Genomic DNA, 20,272 nt, shown 5'->3' on the forward strand with positions numbered 1-20,272 from the left:
CTAGAAAAGTTGCTCAGACTCTGATCAACTTTTTACTAGAAAAGTTGCTCAGACTCTGATCAACTTTTTACTAGAAAAGTTGCTCAGACTCTGATCAACTTTTTACTACAAAGGTTGCTCAGGCTCTGATCAACTTATAACTAAAAAGTTGATTATATTCTGATCAATTCTTTGCCACAAAAGTAACCCTATTTTTTGCACCCTCAGGATGTAGTTATACTCAAATATAAAAGTTATAATTGTCAATTTGCGTGACTAAAAATAATTTAATTGGATTTTTCGATTGTTTTCCCTAGTAGTAAAAAGAAACCATTTAAATTGCTTTTGTTTAAAGAAAAAAAATTGTCAAAATTCGAAATTTAAGTAATATTTTCCTTGTTTTATGGAATTTTTTTAAAATTTATTGATTTTTTTTGATTATTAACGGAATTAAGTAGTTACTACATAAGTATTATCTAATTTATTTTATAATCATAATTAGATTTTATAAATAACTAAGTATCCACTATCCTCCCCTAACCCCCCACTAGATATTTTGTTATAAAATCCAATAATTATGAAACGTTTATATGTTTATACGAAATATTTTGTTGTTTTTCTCTTTCATCTTTCACATAGACAAAATGAAATGTTGCATGCAACAAAAATTATGTTTGTTATTTACATTAATTTTATTTATAAACTCATTTAGTGGGTATTTGGGGGTACGTTGTTGGCTGAATGGATGGGTTCGTTGGTTGGATTGATGGAGTGGAATGGTATGGTAGTTCTGCTTTAGTTGATGGTTTGACTGACTTAAATATAAATGAAATGAAAAACCACAGTCAAATACAGCGAAATGAACTGCTAACTAAATAAAAAACTTATACTTAATGGGTAAATTTAAACAGGGGAACTATTATTAATTAAAACATAAAAAGAAAAATCAAAAGAAAATATTAACTACTTTAGCTACTAGACTTGTTTAATAAAACCTTTAATAAAACCCTTGTTACTGTAATATAACATTTGCTAAATTTTAAAATTTCGTTTTCAAAACAAGTTTCATTTATTATTTATTATACTGTAGATGAATTTAAATTTCCTCAAGTTTTTACATAGAAAATAAAACTTAACTAAATATCTGTTTGCAAAATAAAATGCAAAAAAAACTATTTTTAGTTATTAACATCGTAAAATGGTTGTATTTGGCATTAAAATAAAATTACAACAATATAAACTAAAGCAACATTTACTATATATACAAATAACAATAACAACTATTAAATGTTTTACGTATATGTATTTATGTAAATGTATTCATTTCTTTATGAAAATTCCCATGACAAAAAGAACAGCAACAACTAGGCTTTTGATATCTTTTCTTTAATCTATATCAATTTGAATTTATACCCGAAGGTAATGTATGTGTGTATATATGTATGTATGTATGTATGTATGTATGTATGTATGTATGTATGTGTATGATTAAACTGACTAGAACAGCAACAGGATTGTTTCTTTCTAATTTGCATAAATGCGAGGTTGGCAGAAAGAGTGTAACTGGACTTTTGTTTTAATTCAGATATTAGTTCCAAACATAAACGATAGATCAAATTTTTCAGTAGAAAATGGATTACATTTTTCAGTAGAAAAGGTGCTCAGAAGTTGCTCAGATTCTGATCATCTTTTTACTAGAAAAGTTGTTTAGATTCTTATGAACTTTTTACTAGAAAAGTTGCTCAGACTCCAAACAACATTTTAAGAGAAAAGTTGCTCAGAATCTAAACAACTTCTTACTAAAAAGTTGCTCAGTCTCTGATCAACTTCTTACTAAAAAAGTTGCTCAGAATCTATACAACTTTTTATTAGAAAAGTTGATCAGACTCTGATCATCTTTTTACTAGAAAAGTTGCTTAGACTCTGATCATTTTTTACTAGAAAAGTTGCTCAGACTCTGATCAACTTCTTAATAGAAAAATTGCTCAGACTCTGATCAACTTCTTACTAGAAAAGTTGCTCAGACTCTGATCAACTTCTTACCAAAAAATTTGCTCAGAATATGAACAACTTTTTACTAGAAAAGTTGATCAGACTCTGATCATCTTTTTACTAGAAAAGTTGCTTAGACTCTGATCATTTTTTACTAGAAAAGTTGCTCAGACTCTGATCAACTTCTTAATAGAAAAATTGCTCAGACTCTGATCAACTTCTTACTAGAAAAGTTGCTCAGACTCTGATCAACTTCTTACTAAAAAAGTTGCTCAGAATATGAACAACTTTTTACTAGAAAAGTTGATCAGACTCTGATCATCTTTTTACTAGAAAAGTTGCTTAGACTCTGATCATTTTTTACTAGAAAAGTTGCTCAGACTCTGATCAACTTTTTACTAGAAAAGTTGCTTATAATTTGAACAACTTCTTAATAAAAAAGTTGCTCAGAATCTGAACAACTGTTAACTAAAAAAGTTGCGCAGAATCTGACCAACTTTTTACATGAAAAGTTTTTCATACTCTGAACAACTCTTTACTACAAAAGTTGCTCATACTCTGGACAACATCTTACTAGCAAAGCTACTAAGATTCTGATCAAATTTTTATTAAAAAATTGCTCAGACTCCAAACAACATTTTAGATAAGTTGCTCAGACTCTGAACAACGTTTTACTAGAAAAGTTGCTCAAAATTTGATCAAATTTTTACTAAACAAATTGTTCCGAATTTGATGAACTTTTCTCTAGAATAGTTACTCAGACAATAAGTCGCTTTATATTGCCCAAATTTAGTTTTAATCGTATCTAGAATCTTCTCTTCTAAACATCTAATATTGATTTCATTCGTCAAAGTGTGTATAATACAACGTAGTTCCTTAGCCCCTAAAACTTGTCATTAGAAAAACAACCATTAAAAAACCACTAAACTATTTTTAATTACACCACTTAGAATAAAACTTAACTGTAAATATAAACAAAAAAATTTAGTATTAAATCCCTTTAGGCAGTAAAATAGTAAACTTGTTTTACAATTCATTTCACATAAATCAATCAATAAACTCTAAATAAGCATGAACATAAATGTATGAATGACTAAGTTGATTTGTCTGTCAGTTTGAATGAATAAATATTGTATTGATTTTGGGTAAAAACATTTTGTTACCTGGTTTAGTGTTTGTGTTATTTTTGGCAGTTAAGCGAGTGGGGGATTTGGGGGTTATCCAAAAAATTCTTACACGTTTTTTTTACTTTATTTTCTCTTTCAAGAAATGCCTTTTTTGGAAATCTATTTTTTCAGTATTTTGATTTGTTTGTCTAGCATAAACATTCTTACACAAAATAAACCAAAAAAGTCATTTGGTTTTTTTCTCTTTCATATTGTTTTGTAAGTGAACAAAAACATTGATTTTTTTATGGCCAGAATAAAAAAAAAACATAAATGGTGGTTTGTTTAAGAATAACTTTTTGGTTTTTTTCTTAGTTTATTTATAAAAATAGTATATAAATGTTTATAGAATAAATAAATGCTATATTTATTTTGTTTCACATTTAAATGACTATTAACATTTACTGTAGAAAATATTTAAATGTAGTTTTGCTACAGCAGGGTGCAATGGTGTGAAAAAGACTACAATTCATTAGCAAAAAGATAATTGTTTGTTTGCTTTTCAATGTCTTGTATTATTTTTTTATATTAAATGTTTTTTTATATGTATTGTATTGTTGTTGTTGAAAAATTCAATTAAAATTAATTTAATATAGCTATAGAGAAATTATTGACCTTTTTGCCTTTAATGTCGTCATCTTCATCATCATGATAACCGTCAGTAAAATTATTGTAGATAGAGAAAGAGAGAGAGTCATGCTACAGAAATTTTCAATATGCAGTAAACAATTTATTAGTGGTAATTTTTGTATGTTTTCAAAGGGTTATGATAAAGTGTTAACATTAAAACTTCGATCAGACTCCGATCACCTTTTTACTAGTAACGACGATCAGACTTTCATTGGGAAAGTCGATCAGAATCTGATCAACCTTTTACTAAAAAAAAGTCGTTCTGAATCTGATCAACTTTTTACTAAAAAAGTCGATTAGATCTGATTAAATCTTTATTAGAAAAATCGATCAGAATCTGATCAACTTTTCAATAGAAAAATCGATCAGACCCTGATCAACTGTTTACTAGAAAAGTCGTTCAGGCTCTAATTAACTTTTTAATAGAAAATCGATCAGACTCCGATCAACTTTTTACTACTAAAGTCAATCAGACTCTGATGAACTTTTTAATAGAAAAGTCGTTCAGACTCTGATCATCTTTTTACTAGAAAATTCGATCAGACACTGATCAACATTTTACTAGAAAAGTCGTTCAGACTCTGATCATCTTTTTACTAGAAAATTCGATCAGACACTGATCAACATTTTACTAGAAAAATCGATCAGACACTGATCAACTTTTTACTAGAAAAATCGATCAGACACTGATCAACTTTTTACTACAAAAGTCGATCGGAATCTGATCAACTTTTTACTAGAAAAGTCGATCAGAATCTGATCAACTTTTTACTAGAAAAGTCGATCAGAATCTGATCAACTTTTTACTAGAAAAGTCGATCAGAATCTGATCAACTTTTTACTAGAAAAGTCGATCAGAATCTGATCAACTTTTTACTAGAAAAGTCGATCAGAATCTGATCAACTTTTTACTAGAAAAGTCGATCAGAATCTGATCAACTTTTTACTAGAAAAGTCGATCAGAATCTGATCAACTTTTTACTAGAAAAGTCGATCAGAATCTGATCAACTTTTTACTAGAAAAGTCGATCAGAATCTGATCAACTTTTTACTAGAAAAGTCGATCAGAATCTGATCAACTTTTTACTAGAAAAGTCGATCAGAATCTGATCAACTTTTTTACTAGAAAAGTCGATCAGAATCTGATCAACTTTTTACTAGAAAAGTCGATCAGAATCTGATCAACTTTTTACTAGAAAAGTCGATCAGAATCTGATCAACTTTATACTAGAAAAGTCGATCAGAATCTGATCAACTTTATACTAGAAAAGTCGATCAGAATCTGATCAACTTTTTACTAGAAATGTCGATCAGAATCTGATCAACTTTTTACTAGAAAAGTCGATCAGAATCTGATCAACTTTTTACTAGAAAAGTCGATCAGAATCTGATCAACTTTTTACTAGAAAAGTCGATCAGAATCTGATCAACTTTTTACTAGAAAAGTCGATCAGAATCTGATCAACTTTTTACTAGAAAAGTCGATCAGAATCTGATCAACTTTTTACTAGAAAAGTCGATCAGAATCTGATCAACTTTTTACTAGAAAAGTCGATCAGAATCTGATCAACTTTTTACTAGAAAAGTCGATCGGAATCTGATCAACTTTTTACTAGAAAAGTCGATCAGAATCTTATCAACTTTTTACTAGAAAAGTCGATCAGAATCTTATCAACTTTTTACTAGAAAAGTCGATCAGACACTAATCAACTTTTTACTAGAAGAGTCGATCAGAATTTGATCAACTTTTTACTAAAAAAGTCGATCAGAATTTGATCAACTTTTTACTAAAAAAGTCGATCAGAATCTGATCAACTTTTTACTAGAAAAGTCGATCAGAATCTGATCAACTTTTTACTAGAAAAGTCGATCAGAATCTGATCAACTTTTTACTAGAAAAGTCGATCGGAATCTGATCAACTTTTTACTAGAAAAGTCGATCAGAATCTTATCAACTTTTTACTAGAAAAGTCGATCAGACACTAATCAACGTTTTACTAGAAGAGTCGATCAGAATTTGATCAACTTTTTACTTGAAAAGTCGATCAGAACCTGATCAACTTTTTACTTGAAAAGTCGATCAGAATCTGATGAACTTTTTACTTGAAAAGTCGAACAGAATCTGATCAACTTTTTACTTGAAAAGTCGATTAGAATCTGATCAGCTTTTTTTTGAAAAGTCAAGTAAAAGCTGAACAAAAGTCGATCAGACTCTGATCAAATTTTTACTAAAAACATCAAACAGAATCGCCTAAAGTAGAATAAATTATGATCACCTTAATATAATTCTAATAAGAATTAAAAATTCTCTTTTCACTTAACCCTTTATAATCTTCATAACCATGAAACGATATTCATACAATCAATATGATTAAATTGTCTTTCTTTTTTTTTTTTTTTTGTCTTTTTGACAAGTGTCATACAAATAAAACTCAACCTTCTTTTTTAACAGGATGTTTGTTTTCGGTATTATGGTTGTTACTGATGGTGAAGGTGTTCAGTGTTTTATTTATTTGCTCCGAATCTTTAGCTTTTACTGTTTAATAAATGTTTATCTAGTTGCTGACTGTCTGGCCTGTCGGACTGTCATCGTTGCTATGGATAATGCTTGTAGTTGCTGCTTAACAATTGTCATTGTCAGTGTTGTTGTTGTTTGCTAATAAACTGAAATTGAATTAAAAAGCAAGCAGCAGGCGGTATGCAGTTATAGGAAATTATACTACACAAATATTTCAGACAAATGGACAGAGATTTGAAAGAATGAAAACCATTTTTTTAATATTTTAAAAATATCTGTTGTGACAACTAAATAATAGTTTACTGCTTTTTTTCTTATTGTTTTAGTAAATTTTATTATTAAAAGAATTTATTGTTTTAAACTTGCGTTTTTGTAAAAGCAATTTAATAATTTTATGATTTATGTTTTTTTTATTTATTGCAATTTGTTGGCAAACTCGTGCCGGCCCTCAAAAAAATCCAACAAATTATGAATTTAATTAAGTATTCAATTTGTTTAAAAGTAATAGGAAGCGCCACAATAGGTCTACTTTTAATAGGTCGTTTTTTCTTTATATAGCTGCCACAGTACCACTCTATATAAATCAATATTGACATTAATTGAATATATCAATTTAGATTTTTATAAAGTCGAAGTTAAGCTTTAACCATAGGTCAAATTTTACTAGAAAAGAATCTGATCAACTTTTTCCTATAAAAGTCGATCAGAATCTGATCAACATTTTACTAGAAAAGTCGATCAGAATCTGATCAACTTTTTACTAGAAAAGTCGATCAGAATCTGATCAACTTTTTACTAGAAAAGTCGATCAGAATCTGATCAACTTTTTAATAGAAAAGTCGATCAGAATCTGATCAACTTTTTAATAGAAAAGTCGATCAGAATCTGATCAACTTTTTAATAGAAAAGTCGATCAGAATCTGATCAACTTTTTAATAGAAAAGTCGATCTAAATCTGGTCAACTTTTTACTAGAAAAATCGATCAGAATCTAATCAACTTTTTACTAGAAAAGTCGATCAGAATCTGATCAACTTTTTACTAGAAAAGTCGATCAGAATCTGATCAACTTTTTACTAGAAAAGTCGATCAGAATCTGATCAACTTTTTACTAGAAAAGTCGATCAGAATCTGATCAAATTTTTACTAGAAAAGTCGATCAGAATCTGATCAACTTTTTACTACAAAAGTCGATCAGAATCTGATCAACTTTTTACTAGAAAAGTCGATCAGAATCTGATCAACTTTTTACTAGAAAAGTCGATCAGAATCTGATCAACTTTTTACTAGAAAAGTCGATCAGAATCTGATCAACTTTTTACTAGAAAAGTCGATCAAAATCTGATCAACTTTTTACTAGAAAAGTCTGATCAGAATCTGATCAGCTTTTGACTAAAAACTTCGATCATACGATACGATCAATGTTTTATTATAAGCTTCGATCAGATTCTGATAAACTTTTGTATTAATAATAGCTCATAATTCGGGCAAACTTAAGCTTTTTTAAAAAATCTAATAATAAAGTTTTTTTCTTAATGAACAAAATTAGTCACAATAGTTTTTTTGGTATTATCGTTAAAACCTTCAAATTACAAATTAACTCTTTTTTTATCAAATAAATACCAATAAAAAACATAAAAAATATACGTCAGTTCTTTTATTTAAATTGAGTATATTTTTTCATTTAAACAAAATAGTGGTATACTTAGTCACTCACTCACTCACCAGTCAGTAACCAACCCATAAAAGTGACAATGACTCATAGAGTGCGACGCGTTCGGTAACAATAACAACATTTTATTATGCAGGCATTTTTTGTTATTGTCATCTCTTAAGCTGTGGTTTAAGACAGTAAAACCAAGAAAATGAATAAAAAAAAACGCAAACAAGTCACTAGCAGCAACAACAACAACTAAAAATCACTATTTTTATCATATTTTTTATTGTTATTCTTGTATCACACATAGAGTCTTTGTACTTCTTTTATTTTTATTAATAAATAAAAAAAAAAAACAATTGTTTCTTGTCATACTAGTATGTTGTAGTAAAAAGATATTTAAAATATGTAGTTGTTGTTTTATTGTTGCTATTATTATTATTGTAGTTTTTTTCTTTTATTCTTGTCAAAAACATGTCTATATAGAAATAAAATAAAAAGAGTATCCATGTTATTGTTATTGTATTGCTTCTTTTTTTGATTTCTTGTTCGTACATTCATATGAATACATGATGACAACCCCACTTACTCTTCGTCTTATGGTATTGTATGAATGAAATTGCATTCATTCCGCCATATGCAAGTAGTTTTTAGCCGTTATTTTTATTTTTTGTTTTAATTTTTTTGCAATTTTTGTTTATTTTTGTTTTATTGTGAAATAAAATACGTGTTTTGTTTGCAATGTGTTATTTTGTTTTTGGTACAATTGAAGATGGTGATGATGTTGCAGTTTGTTTTTTTTTTTACAATTGTTTGACATTTAATATTTTTGCTATGAAAGTTAGAAGAATGAGAATTTGCTAATAATGATGTTTATCTTTAGTATAATGATGTTTAGAAACATATTTAGTATATAGTAATGTTATGAAATTGGGTACAAATCGTTTAAGTATTTCTTAAAGAATCTCTTAAAACTTTTCTAATGGATGCTGTAAGACTAAAAAACTTTTCTAGTTAAAAGTTGCACAAAGAACTTTTCTAGTAAAAAGTTGCTCTAAGTCTGAATAACTATTCTAGTAAAAGTTTATACAGAGTCTAAACATCTTGTTCAGTAAACATTTGCTTAGAGTCTGAAGAACTTTTTTAGAAAAAAAAGTTGCTTAGAGTCTGAACAACTTTTCTAGAAAGAAGTTACTCAGAGTTTGAATAATTTATCTAATAAAAAGCTGTTATCTCTTTTAATAAAAAGTTGCTTAGCTCCTGATCTCTGATTATGAACAACTTTTCATGTAAAAGGTTGCTTAGAGTCTGAGCAAATATTTCTTGTTAAAAGTTGCTTAGTTGCTAATCAACATTTCTAGTTTAAAGGTTTTCAAGTTTCCTCCTAACAAACTTCTGATCAATTGCTGATAAAATTTTCTACTAAAAAGTTGTTTAGTTGCTGATCAACTTTTCTAGTAAAAAGTTGTTTAACTGCTGATCAACTTTAATAGTAAAAAGTTATTCAGCTGCTGATCAACTTTTCTAGTAAAAAGTTATTCAGCTGCTGATCAACTTTTCTAGTAAAAAGTTGTTCAGCTGCTGATCAACTTTTCTAGTAAAAAGTTGTTCAGCTGCTGATCAACTTTTCTAGTAAAAAGTTGTTCAGCTGCTGATCAACTTTTCTAGTAAAAAGTTGTTCAGCTGCTGATCAACTTTTCTAGTAAAAAGTTGTTCAGCTGCTGATCAACTTTTCTAGTAAAAAGTGGTTCAGCTGCTGATCAACTTTTCTAGTAAAAAGTGGTTCAGCTGCTGATCAACTTTTCTAGTAAAAAGTGGTTCAGCTGCTGATCAACTTTTCTAGTAAAAAGTGGTGCAGCTGCTGATCAACTTTTCTAGTAAAAAGTTGTTCAGCTGCTGATCAACTTTTCTAGTAAAAAGTTGTTCAGCTGCTGATCAACTTTTCTAGTAAAAACTTGTTCAGCTGCTGATCAACTTTTCTAGTAAAAAGTTGTTCAGCTGCTGATCAACTTTTCTAGTAAAAACTTGTTCAGCTGCTGATCAACTTTTCTAGTAAAAACTTGTTCAGCTGCTGATCAACTTTTCTAGTAAAAACTTGTTCAGCTGCTGATCAACATTTCTAGTAATAAGTTGAACAACTTGAACTTTTCGGATGCTGATCAACTTATATAATAAAATGTTGCTCACAACATTTTCTAGTAAAAAGTTGTTCTGTTGCTGATCAAATTATTAAGTTAAAATGTTGCCCTAAGTCTCATTTTGATTTCTGTTAAAAAGTTGCTCAAATTCTGATCACTTCTACTTAAAGTCTAATTTATTTTTTCATGTCTGTCGTAGTTTTTGTTTTTGTACTTTATGAAAAAATATACATATATTGTTAAAAATTCCGTTAATTTACTTAATTTTACGACAAAATAAATCACCCGAAAGAATTCAGCAATCACTCATTTTTATGGACTTCAATTAAAATATTTACTTTTTTGTTTGTTATTTATTTAAAAAAAAACGTTTAACTGAAATTAAGGTTTTATCTTTTTGTTGGCAAAAATTTCATACATTAAATAAAATTTTTATCACTTGCACTGTTGGCTGATAACACTGCTTAGAACAACAACAACACAGCAACAGCTGTTTTTCCAAATACGTAGTCAAACAAACAAAAACAAAATAACATAAACATTCTAACATAAGCGTCAACAAACATGATAATTAACATAGAAATGTTAAAAGGTTTAAAACTGTTCCCGAAGGTTAACAGAAAACAAAACGAATGTCAGAATTTTCTATAGAAATTGTAATGTTTGTTTGTTATATGAAGGAGGGTGGTGGAGGGGGTTGTAGTCTGAATAAGGAACAACGGCTGGGATATTGAAAAATAAAAACCAGTAGAAAAGGGCGGTGGTAGAGAAGGCGCGCGCCTGTCTGCTGCCACCAGCTAAATAACATAATTTTTTTTTTAACTCGCGATAAATTCTTTTATTTTGTTTATTATGACTTTTATTGGACAAAAGTACAAAAATGACGCCAACAACTACAACAACCCTGTAAAAATATTTGTACAATTGTGGTGTTTTTTTTTTTTTTTTGGTTAGGACACAAGGGTTTGGCTGTGTGGGGGAATTTTTAGATGTTTTTGGGGTAAATTATAAAAACAGGTCATTTGTTTTTTTTTGGTTCTTAAAGCTAAACAAAAATTTAAGCGGAAATATTCAAATATATATAAAAATCCATAAAGAAGAAGGGGTACAAAATGTTCAGGCAGGAATTAACAGCATATGACAACTATGACGTAGTTTTGTTCACAAAATTTTTATATGGATAAGGATTTTACTTACACTTCTAAAATGCGATCGCCTTTTTTGATGCCTGCCTTTTCGGCAGCACCATTTTCCAATACTGCACTGACATGCTGTAGAGGGGCGTATAGTTCACCATTAATGGAACGTAATTGACCACCTTCGGACACTTGACCACGTACATTAAAACCGAAACCCGTTTCTGTTTTATAAATGGTTACAACACGAGGTCCGGCATTGGCCAACGTTGACGAATCGCCCATTTTTTTTTTTTTTTTTGTTCCTGACAAAGATGGGAAATTGTTCAAAAGTAAACCAATTTGCAATTTAAATAAAACTTTGGAATTTTTAAATTTGTGTTTTCTAATAACAAGAAGTAACACCACTTTTCAAGCTTTAAAATTCCTGCCACTTTGTTACTTTTTTTTTGTTTGTTTGTTTCGTTGTTTCTATGACTGACTGGTTTTTTTGTTTAATTATTACTTCACACTTTGCTTCTTTTTTGTTGCTACTTGTAATTGTTGTAATTTAATGCAACTTTTATTATTTGCGTAACTCCTTCTTTGTAGTGTTGCTGTTGTTTGCCTGATTCTTTTTTTCAATCAAGCCATTCACCACCTTTTTTTTCTTATTTTTTTTACAAACACTTTTTTTCTGTTACCTGCTACTACTTTTTTTGTGTAATTAATTGCTTTTACAAAAAAATTTTATATTTTTTCTTTAATGAAATTTCTTTTTCTATTGATTTCCATAATTTAATTTGTTTTATTTTTCACTGCCGTTATGCTATATAATTAAATTATTCTTTTTATTAAATTTATTTTCTTTTATTTTTCTACTACTATTATATTTTCTGTACTTGTTTTCCGCAAAATTGCTTTTGCTGCCTTTCTTTTTCTTTTAAATGCAATGAATGAAGAGAAAGAAATGAATCGAAGAAACGAGAAGAGTAACCATGTTACTCTGTGCATAAGTAAAGGGGAATACAAATTATAACAGGGTGTTTCAGATATGAAACAAAAGTGAAAATAATTAATATTTTGTGATTGACATATAGGAAAATGGTACTATTTTGAATAGTATTTGATTTATATTGAAAATTTACAACATTAATATAAAAATTAGATTAATGAATGTAAAAACTTTTATATTTTAATTAATAAATAGAATTGTATTAGTATAAATATATTAGTGAATATTTCTATATTTGCCAAATTTATTAAAAGATTTATTCGAGCATTCGACAAAATTTTATAAATTATTCAAACGAATAACGAGAAAAAAATATATTTGAATAATTTAATAAAATATAAATAAAACATGCTAAACATTTCTAAAATCTTAACATACAGATATAAAACGGGGTTGCTTATATTAATGCACTTATACGTCAGTATCCTAATTTAAAACTCAACCTATTTAAAATTTCTCAGCAGATTTCAAAGTGTAATGTTTTTGTAAAATATTATGAAGATCGGTTAATAATCGATCCTACCTCCCTTGAGAAAATGACAATTCTACATAAACAGAAACAATCTGTTTCATTTATTGCAAGCATTTAAAAAATTCCTAGACTCACTTCCAAAACAGGAAGCATTTTACTTATAACATTGCAAAAAGTTGTAAATGATTTGTTTCAATTAATTTTCGACTATATGTATTTTATAAATAGTCGACTTTTTTCGACTTTTTCCGACTTTTCGACTTTTTTTGAGTTATCGACTTACATATCGACTTTTTGACTTTTCTCGACTTTTAGAATTTTCGACTTTTTCCGTAATTTTAACTATAATTTTAAGTTAAAAATTCCATAAACTTTATTTTTAATATACATTTTTTGTTTATTTTCTTCTACTTGTTTTGGACAAAATTTTGCCATTTTTTTGTGGATTATTATTTTTTTAACCAAACAATAATTGTCGATTTTTGTTTTTATTTTATTTATATAACAACAATTAAATTTTTTGAAAAGTATTTTTACAATTCCCATTGAAATAGTTTTCATAGGTTTTTAGGATAAAATTATTATGAAAGAACCTAAATCAATTAGTTTTTTCAGTGTACTGTCACTACTATTTAAATACTAATAAAAACAACACTGACAGATAATGCAGTTCATTAAATCTATTTGACAGTGTTCTGTCGGTATTGCCGTTAATTTGAAAATGATAACGAGGAATATAAAAATCATGAACAAAGATTTTTTTCAAATTTAGAATTTTTATGGTCAAGAAAAAAAGTAGTTAAAAAGCTGCTTAAGATTAATAACATTTACCGCTTCATTTCGTAAAACGAAACTTTTGTTAACGTAAAAAAATTGTATGAAGAATACTGCTAAATTTTTGAAAATTTTGATATTTTCCCAAAATAAAACCCTTTTATTTTTTTCAGTAAACTGACTGATCTCTGGTAAAAATTATTAACCTTTAACAAAGTTTATTTATTTTAACTTTTAAAAAACGTTTCTAATAAAAAGTTACTATGGTTTTAATAACAAATTAATCAATTCAAAAAAATTTCAGATGCCAATTAACTATTCTAGCAAAATTTATTTTCGATTTGACCAAGTTTTATAGTAAATATATATTTTATCATAACAAACTGTAAAATTCAGTTAGAGTCTAATCGATTTGATATGTAAAATATTGCGCAGGGTCTAATCAACTATTTTTGACTTGTTTCTACTATTTTCGAGTTTTCCACTTTTTTCCGACTTTTCGATATGTAAAATATTGCGCAGAGTTTAATCAACTATTTTTGACTTTTTTCTACTATTTTCGAGTTTTCCACTTTTTTTTCCAAATTTATTCGACTTTTCGAATTTTTCTACTATATTTGACTTTTTCCAGTTTTTTCCGACTATTTTAGAGTTTTTGACTTTTTTCACTTATTTCAAATTTATGACATTTTTCTACTATTTTCGAGTTTTTGACTTTATTCGAGTTATCGACATTTATTTCCAAAGTCGTCTTTTTGACTTTATTCACAGACGATAGTCGAGTTATCGATTTTTTTTTGGAACAAAATAGTCGACTTCGACTTTTTGACTTTTTTCGACAAAAAGTCGATTGTTCGAAAAGTCGGAAATAGTCGAAACAAGTCGAAAAGTCAAAAATAGAAAGAAGTCGAAAAAACTCACAAAATTGCAATAAATAGAAAAAATATAAATTTATTTATTAATAATAATAAATAATAATAATATAATGTTTAATGGCAACATTATAAATTTACGCTTCTGGCAACTTTATAAAAGTCGAAAATAGTCGAAAAGTCGGAAAAAGTCGAAAAGTCGGAAAAAGTCGAAAATAGTCGGAAAAAGTCGGAAAAGTCGAAAAAAGTCGACTATTTATAAAATATTAAAAGTCGAAAAATCGACTTTTAACTAAATGCAAAAGTCGACTTTTCATAAAATGCAAAAAGTCGACTTTTCGTTTCAACTATAGAACCCTAATTACAACATAATTAATAGTTGAATTTGCATTAATTTAGTGCTTTTTAAAAACAGTTGTCATTACTCCCTCATAAATACAACTCTACAATTATACAATTTTCATTATTCATTCTCCTTCGCTTTGCTCTCTCTATTTTTTTCACCGTCGTTCTCTCTTATATTTTGCAACTGTTTTTTTTTACAATTTTACCTTTGTTTTGTTTTTATTTTTACTTTATCATTGTTTTTTTTTTCTCCATTTACTTTTCCCACCAGTTTCTCTTTGCTTTTCGGTGTGTGTTTCTTGGGCAAGTTGTTCTTTCCATGGGAAAACGACAACACCACGACCAAAACGATATTATTGAAGAAGAGTAGTAAACCAGAATCATATACGTTCAAAATGGCGTCGGAAGTTGCATCGGATGAAATTCAATTTGTAAGTGGAAAAAAAATTATTAAAAATATTAATATATATTTAATAAATAAATGTATACAAGAATTTATATAAAAAGAAAACAAATGGACTGTGTGTATTGAAAAAAATATATAGAGAAACTGATAAAAAATGGACTTTAAGAAAAACGCATTTAGTAATAACTAAAAAAAAATGCCGAATAATTGGCTAAAGAAATGAAATGTGCAAGTAGTGTGAAATGGAAAAAACTAAAAGGAAAACAAGTGTTTCTACTTTGCCCACACCTCAATCCAACTAGAAAATGGAAAAACTTGTAAAATTGTTTAGCATTTTGATGTGGTGATGATGATATTAAGTAAAAATTTTACATTTAAGATTTCATGGATAAATTTATAAAGTGTTTGTTGCGTTGTGTGTGTGTTGTTATTTTCATAGAGGTTGTGTATTTTTGGAAGAAAAATTCCTTTACATGATGCAGATTGATGGTGATAATGTATTTGGGGAGTTTAGTAGATTTTCAATTTTTATGCTGACTCCCATATTTTAAAGAAATCGTGAAATGCGAAAATTATAATAAACGAATGTGTGTAGATAATGAAAAAAAAGAAAACATGAAAATGCCGCTTGTTAAGCAAGTGGATTTTTGTTGTTGGTTTATTCTTATAAGAGAAAAAATAAATACCCTCCAACAAAATTTGCCTTTTTTGTTTTTGTACAAGAGGTTTTCCTTGAGTTTTTTTTCATGTCGAAATCATCCAGCTGTTTTAGGTTTACTTTGTTATTGTTGCTTTATTTCCAACATATTTTTTTTTTCATAATTTGAGTTGCCACTTTACAACAACTTCCTGTGCAAAGTATAAAAAAACGCAACAATCACACCAACAACCTACATGCAAATTAAATGAACTGCACTTTTATTTTATTGTGCTCTTTTTTTCTTTTACTTTTCTCTCCCTACACCTCTCTTTGAAAAAGGTTTTGCAAAACAAAAAAAAACTCTTGCACTTTTTTCACCAACTTCTTGCAATGAGTGTTGTGTTTGTGTAATTGCATGTTTTGTGTGATTCTATTTACTTATTGTTGCTATTGTGTGTTTGTTTAATTTACTTGTTTTTTGTTGTTGTTGAAGGGGAAAGTGTTTTTGCTTAATTTTGTGTGTGTGTGTTTTTATTTTACTACTTATTTTTAGCCAGGCAATTGTTTTTGTTTTGTTTTTATTACTTTTAAATAATTTTCTCTTGTTTGTTTTTAATTTTAAAGGTCATTGTATTAATTTCCTCTTTAAGTTTTAAGGATTTTTGTTTTTATTTACATATTTTTAAATTTATTATTAAAATCAACATATTGTCGTTTGTTTTAGGAACAGAGAAGTTAGAATCATAACAACTTTTTACTAGAAAAGTTGTTGAGAATCTCATCAACTTTTTATTAGAAAATATGGTGAGAATCTTAACAACTTTTTACCAGAAAATTCGATCAGAATCTTAATACCTATCTTTTTACTAGAAAAGTTTTTCAGAATCTGAAAATTTTTTTGCTGGAATAGTTGCTTAGAATTTGAACACCTTTTTACTAGAAAAGTTGTTTAGAATCAGAATAACCTTTTACTAGAAAAGTTGCTCAGAATCTGTACAACCTTTTACTAGAAAAGTTGTTTAGAATCAGAATAACCTTTTACTAAAAAAGTTGCTCAGAATCTGTACAACTTTTTACTAAAAAAGTTGCGCAGAATCTGAACAAGTTTTTACTAGAAAAGTTGCTCAGAATCTCAATAATACTAGAAAAGTTGCTCAGAATCTCAATAATTTTTTACTAGAAAAGTTGCTCAGAATCTGAACAACCTTTTACTAGAAAAGTTTTTTAGAATCAGAATAACCTTTTACTAAAAAAGTTGCTCAGAATCTGAACAAGTTTTTACTAGAAAAGTTGCTCAGAATCTAAACAACTTTTTACTAAAAAAGTTGCTCAGAATCTGAACAAGTTTTTACTAGAAAAGTTGCTCAGAATCTGAACAACTTTTTACTAGAAAAGTTGCTCAGGATCTGAATAATATTTTACTAGAAAAGTTGCTCAGAATCGGAACAACTTTTTACTTGAAAAGTTGCTCAGAATCTGAACAATTTTTTACTAGAAAAGTTACTCAGAATCTGAACAATTTTATACTAGAAAAGTTGCTGAGAATCGGAACAACTTTTTACTAGTAAAGTTGCTCAGAATCACAACAAATTTTTACTAGAAATCTGAATATCTTTGTACTAAAAAAGTTGCTCAGAATTTGAACAACATTTATTAGAAAGATGCTCAGAATCTGAACAACTTATTACTAAAAAGTTGCTCAGAATCTGAACAACTTAATACTAAAAAGTTGCTCAGAATCTGAACAACTTTTTACTAGAAAAGTTGCTCAGAATATCAACCACTTTTTACTAGAAAAGTTGCTCAGAATCTGAACAACTTTTTACTAGAAAAGTTGCTTAGAATTTGAACAACTTTTACTAGAAAAGTTGCTCAGAATCTGAACAACTTTTTACTAGAAAAGTTGCTTAGAATTTGAACAACTTTTACTAGAAAAGTTGCACAGAATCTGAAGAATTGTTACCAGAAAAGTTGCCCAAAATCTGAACAACTTTTAGTTAGAAAAGTTAGTCAGAATCTTAACAAAATCTTTAGAAATTTTAATTATTAAATTTCATAATAATTTTTAAAAAAGCACCAATACTCTTCATGTCGTATGTTGTTTTTTTTTCAATAAAGTATTGTTTACACAATAAAATGAATACCTAAGTATTGTTGTAATAGTGTATTTATTTTATTGTTGTTGTTGCAATATAATCATAATACCAATATCGTGTTTAGAATAATAATGTAAAGATGAGATGATGAGATGCTGTGTTGCCTGCTCATGCCATTGATGTTTATTTTTGTTATTCTTGTTTTTTGTTGTAGCTTTTGTTTTTTTATTTATATTTTTGTAGTTTTGCTACATTTTTCCAGTTAAATAATTTTATCATAATACGAATTTTTTTGTAAAAGCAGGGGATTTTTTTCAGATGTGTGTGTGTTTTTTATAGATTTTATTTTTGAAATCAGGTATAGATGAGAAATGTGTGTGTTTCTTTTTTTTCGGTGTTTTGCACAGGAACTTGAAATTAACCGTCAGTTGAACAGACGTATAGATTGGAACAAAAATAAACAGAATTCACCTTCAAAAGTGTGAAAAGAAATTGAACACGAATGAAAAAGAGTGAGTGTATTCGAAAAAGATGATGTTAGTGTGAAATGCAAACTTGAAATTTTTTGTTTTATTTTTGGCAAAATAGATTTGCAATACGTAAAGGAATTTTAAACATTTGTTAAACTAATTTTAGATTGTGTCGAGCGAATACCTGTGTTTGTTTATAAAATATGTTTTTCTAGAAATTCATTGACCTTTCTGCGTATTTTTGTAATTTTAATTTTTGTACTCTTGCCAAAATTTCTATGCTGAAAATCCCTTTATATTGTTATTTTAAACTGAACTAGAACTGAACTAGAATTAAACTAGAACTGAACTATAACTGAACTAGAACTGAACTAGAACTGAACTAGAACTGAACTAGAACTGAACTAGAACTGAACTAGAACTGAACTAGAACTGAACTAGAACTGAACTAGAACTGAACTAGAACTGAACTAGAACTGAACTAGAACTGAACTAGAACTGAACTAGAACTGAACTAGAACTGAACTAGAACTGAACTAGAACTGAACTAGAACTGAACTAGAACTGAACTAGAACTGAACTAGAACTGAACTAGAACTGAACTAGAACTGAACTAGAACTAGAATAAAATTTAAACTAACAAAATGTTGCTTAGAACCTAATACATTTTCTATCGCATTCTAAAATATTTTCTTTAGTAAACTTTTGTGTTAAATCTTGTATTTTTTTCCACTAAAGTCTTGTTTTACAACTATAATTAAAAATACATCTTATTGCATTTTAATTATCGTTAACAAAGGGCTTTATTATGTCATAAAAAAACTCATTTTAAAATATTGATTAAAGAACCGGAAATTAAAAAAATATTGCATAAAAACTCGAAGCAAAAAACAATTGCACTTGTTTGTTTAAAAACTTAGCAAATTCATAAAATTTATTATAAAAAGTAAATAAAATTAGCAAAAAAAAAAACAAAGTAAACAATAAACAAAAATAATCTCATTTGGCAAATTGCCTCATAAAACAAATCAATTGTTTATAAGAAATTGGAAAAAAAAACTAAAATAAAGAAATAATCAAAAGATAAAAGACGACTAAACACACTAACGTGTTATGAAGCATAAAAACGTTAAAGCGAAGAATGACTTCTGAGAATGAATAATTCAATGAAAATGCAACTTAAGCTAAATTGTAGCAATTGTATGTTTTTGAACAATATATTTTTGCAGGTGTTAAAAGAGCAAATTCATGAACACCTTTTAAAGTTTTAACAACATGCATAGTAAAGTATTAAACATGACAATGGAAATGATCTTTTGCATTTTAATTTAAACCAAAAAAAGTTGTATAAATAAACACGCTAAAAATAATTAATTCTTAAGCTATAATTTTTATTCTATTGTTTATTTTACTATTAAAAGCTAGTAGCTTCTCAGATCTATTCCAATTTCACATAATTATTTATTTATGAGTAGTTTTTTTTAACGTTGTTCTTTTAAGTAAATAATTATTAAAGATTTATATCAAACAACATAATTCATGTTTGTTTTATTGTAATAATTATAGTTTGTGCAATGTAATATTTAATAAAAATAATAAAGAATTTTATTTATTTGACATTAAAATGCTTGGGAAATTTAAGAATATTCTTGAAAGTATTTTTTTAATTTAAGGTTGAATAATTGCAATTAGTAATGCTTGGTAATAATGTCATGTTATTAAGAAGAGAATTGTTAGATTTTGCCTTATAACTTGTTTGTTAGATGTTGACAAGTTTCTAGGCAATAAAGCTTTAAAGACTATTAGCAACTTGTTGCTAGAAAAAATGTTTCACTACTTTATCAACTCAACATCAACATCAACATTTTACTAGAACATCTTATCAACTTTTTACTAGAAAAGTTGTTGAGAATCTCATCAACTTTTTACTAGAAAAGTTGTTGAGAATCTCATCAACTTTTTACTAGAAAAGTTGTTGAGAATCTCAT

The 20,272-nt window shown here is 27.7% G+C and overlaps 1 protein-coding gene across 1 annotated transcript in view; it reads left to right on the forward strand.

The window, feature by feature from the left end:
* Positions 1-14,975: 14,975 nt before the first annotated feature.
* The window catches only part of LOC111681251 (tyrosine-protein phosphatase non-receptor type 9), a 71,382-nt gene continuing 66,085 nt past the window's right edge, over positions 14,976-20,272 (forward strand). Inside the window, exon 1 of the mRNA XM_023443007.2 lies at positions 14,976-15,103. Coding sequence (XP_023298775.2) covers positions 15,068-15,103 — 36 coding nt within the window. The 5' untranslated portion in view covers positions 14,976-15,067. The remainder of the gene's footprint in view (positions 15,104-20,272) is intronic.

Source organism: Lucilia cuprina, chromosome 3 (genome assembly GCF_022045245.1).
Source record: "Lucilia cuprina isolate Lc7/37 chromosome 3, ASM2204524v1, whole genome shotgun sequence".
Taxonomy (NCBI): domain Eukaryota; kingdom Metazoa; phylum Arthropoda; class Insecta; order Diptera; family Calliphoridae; genus Lucilia; species Lucilia cuprina.